Source organism: Lissotriton vulgaris, chromosome 1_1, assembly GCF_964263255.1.
Source record: "Lissotriton vulgaris chromosome 1_1, aLisVul1.2, whole genome shotgun sequence".
Taxonomy (NCBI): domain Eukaryota; kingdom Metazoa; phylum Chordata; class Amphibia; order Caudata; family Salamandridae; genus Lissotriton; species Lissotriton vulgaris.
The window spans coordinates 809,237,526-809,243,525 of record NC_141685.1 but is presented as its reverse complement, the minus strand read 5'-3'; the positions used below and the strand labels follow the sequence as shown (position 1 = coordinate 809,243,525).

At 44.5% G+C, this 6,000-nt stretch overlaps 1 protein-coding gene across 2 annotated transcripts in view; it reads right to left on the bottom strand.

The window, feature by feature from the left end:
* Nucleotides 1-435: 435 nt before the first annotated feature.
* Nucleotides 436-6,000, bottom strand: part of SERPINC1 (serpin family C member 1) — a 57,650-nt gene continuing 52,085 nt past the window's right edge. For both annotated transcript variants that reach the window (XM_086956821.1, XM_086956831.1), the window contains exon 7: nt 436-1,924. In XM_086956821.1, coding sequence (XP_086812947.1) covers nt 1,748-1,924 — 177 coding nt within the window. In that variant the 3' untranslated portion in view covers nt 436-1,747. The remainder of the gene's footprint in view (nt 1,925-6,000) is intronic.

Here is a 6,000-nt window from a genome sequence, read left to right as displayed (position 1 = left end):
ACAAGTAGATTTATATCATCTGGACATTTTTCTACTCTACGTCGATGGGCTCCATCTTTGGAGTAATAAAGTAATAAAATGATGAGGTATTATGAGAGGCTCTAAAGTATTAGCTTATTTCAAAAGATTCCTGTCCCTAAAATTAATGTTTTTTTTGCTACTAAATTCAGAAAAATCGTCTGTAAAAATTAACTACATTTAACAGAGTTTCTTTGTGACTTTTACTCCACTCTGTTTAGAAATGGCTGACTCACTTGTTGCTATAGCTCCTGTGGTGAGTCAAGACTTGTTTGCAAATCCCATTATTTGAGTAAAATAATGACATTGGTAAGGAAGGGCCATTTGAGGCTGATACGTCCCACATTTAAGACAACTAATCTGGAATCACTTGCCCACCATGACACAACTGATGAGACAGAAAAACGCGCCTACACATTGTTTGTTGAGATTCTCTTACAGATTTTTTATTACATGAGATACATTTCTTTCAATCAGGAGAAAGGCTGCTCCCTTTTTTGGTCCTCATGGCAGACGTCTTAAGGAAGCCATCGTTGGCATACCATATAGGCATACCATATTACCACCTTGGAATCACAGATGGGAACAGGGCCGGACTGGGAACGCCAATCGGCCCTGGCAATTGAGTTGGACCGGCCGCCAGGAGGGGGAAGACAGGTTTGTTACCCAGGAGGGGGAAAACAGGTTTGTTACAGGAAGCCGATATTGACGCTATGCTTCAAAACCCAGCACCCGGTAACACAAACGGCCCCCCAGGGGTCCGATTCCTACCCCCATCCTGGCGGCCCACTGGACAAACGCCCGGTTCCCGCTACAGCCAGTCTGGCCCTGGATGGGAATATGCTGTGGGGTGCAAATGGTTTAAGGCATTGGCTGATGGTTACCACTATGCAGTTCAAAAATAAAATATTTTGTTTTGAAGTAAGAAGATTATTAGATGTTCGGTTGCAGAGGAAAATGGGCAATCGTTGTACAACCCAGTCTTCGTGGTGGGTTTAGAAGAGATGTACTTGATGTCACATGAATAGTTTTTAGGCATTTTTAAGAAGACTGGTTTTAATGATGGATGAATCTAGGCAATCTGTGCTGCAATATGAAATGTGCAAGCATTGGTTGGATAATTCAGCCTGTATGATCACTGGACAAGGGGCATCTGTATTGATCTGGGAAGAATTTGAATTTGAGGCACTGGTTAGTTAGTCCAGTCCACTTGATCTATGCAGTAGAGAATTAGAATATATATTGTTGAGGGAGGAATTCAAGGCATTGGTGGGCCAACTTTCCAAACTCGATAGAAAAGTGTTACTTAAATTGCTGAGAGAAGAATGTACAATGTTTGAGGTATCAAAGAAATGGAGTAGGAATTGCCACAGGAAGAGGTGAAGGCACTGGTTGATCGCCCTAGTCTTTTGACCAATGGGGAAGAAGAAAATATTTGAAGGCACTGATTTGATGCCCAGTGGCTGTTGTGGACAGAAAAGAGTGGCCATGAACTGCAGAGTGAAGAGTTTGAAGCATTCCCTGGAATGTCCATTCTTCATGGTTGGCAGAGAAGGTGAATCTCTGTTACTGTGAGATGCATTTAAAACAGTTGGGGATGGAGGGGTGTTCTTATAATGAACCTAGAATGGGAATGTGCCTATAACTATAAAAGGTTCAAAGAATTTGTTTTGGAAGCTGAAACTATAAAGAGAGTTGCAAATGGCCAGAGACTTCTGCAGGGGTAAGATCACTTTGTACAAGGGTTAGATACTCTGCCCATGAAGATAATGGCATTGATGTCGACTTCTCTGATGAAGACCAAGAACGGCCTGTTGGCTTTGACGATCACCCTGTTCAAGTTCAAGGAGCGTCCGGCGAATATTATAGATGTGGCAGCTGCTGCCTCGCTGCCCTCTTCGTTCACCTGCCAAACAAAATGGAGATGTACATTTTATGAGCTGGTGGGTGCCAGTGGTTCATATAAACAGACACGTGTATAATCTCAAGCACATTCACCTACATAACTCTGCAAGTTTAGCATTGAACACACTCTAGTGAAATAACCCTCGGGAAAAGATGGAACTGGGCCTTAAAAATGTATACATTCACCATCTCAAAAACCTCTAACCTCCTTGAAATGACCATCAGAAACAGATTTGTTTGTCTCGTTGCAATGAATGAAGGATTTATTTATGGTTTGACTGCTTTGTTTTCAGCTTTTGTATCATGATTCCTTCCTTCGTTTGTAACCTCCTAATCTGGAACTACCCAAATTGCTTTGCTTGCCTACAATATCTGATGTGAGCAACACTCAACTCCTTTTGAGGGTAGCTATTTTTTTAGACTTTGTTTGTAAATCTTCTCAATTGAGCATGCTAATTGGCCTTTCCTCCAAGACCTCCGTACCTCCCAAAGTTATTGATGACCTCTCCAACCGAGACCTGATGCATCCGTCACCACTGTCAAATCTGGGTGGGGTAAGGAGAGGGGTCTGCCACTTCCCCAATCTAGTTCTGGCAGCCACCATTGCAGATCTTCTGCAGTCTCCTCTGAAATCTAGTTACCCTGATGCTGTTCCCACTGGAACTTTATATCCCACTGTAGAGCCCACATACACCATCTGGCAAGTATCACTAGCAGGATGAGGAAGGCCAGCAATCCTAGCAGCCTCAGAGTCATCTGCTCTGAGATCCCGAACAGAGGCTAAAACATCAGGATTATTGCCTGAATGTCCTGGAATCTCTGCTCCGGGAAAAGGGCACCAAACTGTTGCGTATCCAGAATAGCTCTGATGAACAGGAGAGTCTGCTAAGGAGTCAGTTTGCTAGTGAACTCCAACAATGTTAGGAGGCTTACCTTCGTCTGGAGCTGATTGATGACAGCATGGGGCAAGCCCATCTTCAACAACTAGTCATCGAGTTAGGGGAAGACTAATACACACAACCTCAGAAGGTGTGCTGTGACACTGCCATCACTTTCTTGAACACTCAAGGGGCACTGGTGCAACCAAAAGGTAGCACTGCAAATTGAACCAATCCCTCATCTTACGTCCTAGATCCTATACCCACCCAATTGACCAAAAAGCTGAAACTCTACCTAGCCCCGTTCTGGTGCAAGATTATAAACAGCTCCTTAAGAACCGGAGTCATACCAGCCTGCCTCAAAGTCGGCCAAGTCACGCCATTATTGAAAAACCATTACCAAACAACCAAGGGCTTTGGCTCTATTCAGCGAGGCAGAGTCAAATGTCTCAAAACAAACAAAATAAATGCCAGCACTGAAACCTAGTGTCCTAAATATTTTGAAAAACAGACTAGAAACTTCAATTTTTAGTCATGTGGTTGAATTAATCCATCAACATTTGTTTTTATTTTTCAATTTTTCAGCAAAAGAGTATACAAAACTTATCTATACTACTATTATAAAGAGAGAACTTGCACCTTTAGGCAAGGTAAACTCGGGAACTACAGCGCCAATCCACACACCCAAGACATCTTAGAAAACCTCAGGGCAAGCAGAAGGACATAGGCTACATAAAAATAAAAATAAAACGTTTTTTAAAATATTAATAAATTTAAAAAAGTAGTCCCTTGCAACTAGTGCCGGCCGCGACGTCTGCGTGAGGGGAGGAGCAGCGTTTCCCAAACCAGGAAGAGCAGACGAAATGAGGGGAGGAGCGGCGTTGACCAGAACCAGGAAGAGCGGAGGACAACAGCGCCGGTAGGAGTTGCGAGAATCTGAGGAGCAGTGGCAGTGAGAGGTACGTTGCTGAGGCGGGAGGCGGGAGGCGGGAGGCAGGAGGGGGGAGGGAGTCGGCGGGTGCCCAGCGCGGCCTTTAATGTTTAAGGAGTCCAGGCGGGAGGCGGGGCGGGGGGGCTGCTACTTCCTAAATTAATTCAAGTCCGTGAGGCGGGCGGAACGGAGAACATGCTGCCCCAGCCACCTTCTGCCCCGGGGTAAAAATGCAGCCCCCAACCCCCTTCTGCCCCAGGCAACGCTGGGGCGGGCTGCTAGATCTGCACCACGGTTATTTTCACGGCACCCTGCCTGGCGTGGCAGGGGGCAGATCTGTTTGCTTATTAGTGTGAATGTCTCCCGTGCATGTCAGGCGAGGTGCTGCGCTCTGGCGTGTCTGTGAATGAGCAGCAGGTAATGCGATCTGGGAGCTTCAGCCGACAGCGAGTGAGGAAGAGCGAGGGATGGGGGTGGGCTGCTTCATAGCAAGGGAGAGGGCAGGAGGCAGAGGAACCGACTACAAGAGCTCCTTCGGCATTCACCTTTCCGCCCAGAGGCAAGGAGTACAAATCCCGAATATAATCTTATCTAAACTGCGTTAACAGGAAGAGCGGCAAGGGAGAAAGGGGACGCGGGCGGCCCGGCCGGGACTAAGCAAATGCAGCCCCCAGCCCCCATCTGCCCCCGGGCAACGCCGGGGCGGGCTGCTAGTTATAAATATGTGCAATAGACAAAAACTGACGACGTAAGTGAACAGAACTAAGTGCTCCACAACAAAGTTACATACACCCTCTTTCACAGTCACTCCCTCACTAACAACCCGATTCTCTTCACACACTTTCACCAAAGACAAACACAACATACATTTAATTGTGCAGACAGTAATAGTTTTAAAATTGTGATGGTGCCTACGTAAACCTTTTTATCATAGTAGTTCGGTTCAAATAATTGGTATCCTAATAAATGGCAGAGCGAAACATAAATCACAGACTTGGTCAGCCACTATGCAGTATTGACTTATCTGCTTACTGTTACAAGCATTTAAACAATGAGAACTGACTGACAACGTAGGTTACACCAAAACACAAACAAAAAGGTTGACGCGTTTCAAACCGGACCTTTTTTGCCCGGTTCTCATCAGGACCAACAGATAATCTAAAAAGAGGACAAAAACAACTACGGACAAAAAAGGTCCGGTTTGAAACGCGTCGACCTTTTTGTTTGTGTTTTGGTGTAACCTACGTTGTCAGTCAGTTCTCATTGTTTAAATGCTTGTAACAGTAAGCAGATAAGTCAATACTGCATAGTGGCTGACCAAGTCTGTGATTTATGTTTCGCTCTGCCATTTATTAGGATACCAATTATTTGAACCGAACTACTATGATAAAAAGGTTTACGTAGGCACCATCACAATTTTAAAACTATTACTGTCTGCACAATTAAATGTATGTTGTGTTTGTCTTTGGTGAAAGTGTGTGAAGAGAATCGGGTTGTGATTGAGGGAGTGACTGTGAAAGAGGGTGTATGTAACTTTGTTGTGGAGCACTTAGATCTGTTCACTTACGTCGTCAGTTTTTGTCTATTGCACATATTTATAATAAGTTTTGTATACTCTTTTGCTGAAAAATTGAAAAATAAAAACAAATGTTGATGGATTAATTCAACCACATGACTAAAAATTGAAGCTTCTAGTCTGTTTTTCAAAATATTTAGGACACTAGGTTTCAGTGCTGGCATTTGTTTAGATTATTGAAAAACTAGGCCTCGACACTAATGATCTGAACAATCTCAGACCCGTCTCCAATCTCCCCTTCCTATCCAAAATCCTCGAAAGGTGTGTTCTCCTACAACTGACTCAGCACATGGACAACATCAACCTTTTAGATCCTCACCAATCGGGCTTCAGAAAAGGCCACAGCACTGGGACCGCGATCCTTAGCGTCATGGACGATATCCACAAGTAACTTGATACAGACCAATGTTGCCTATTCATTCTCCTGGACCGATCAGCAGCCTTTGAAACGGTTGATCACAACCTACTCATTAAGGTTCTTCAAGAAAGGGTAGGTGTAGATGAGAAGGTCTTACACTGGTTCTCCTCCTTCTTACACAACCGCTCCCAAAGAACAAAAATTAAAAACTACGTCCGACTCAGCAGGGGTGTCCCACAAGGTTCAGTGCTCTCCCCACAACTGTTCAATATCTACATGGAACCCCTCAAAACCATACTCAAAAAAGCCAACATCCCCTTCCTCCTATATGCAG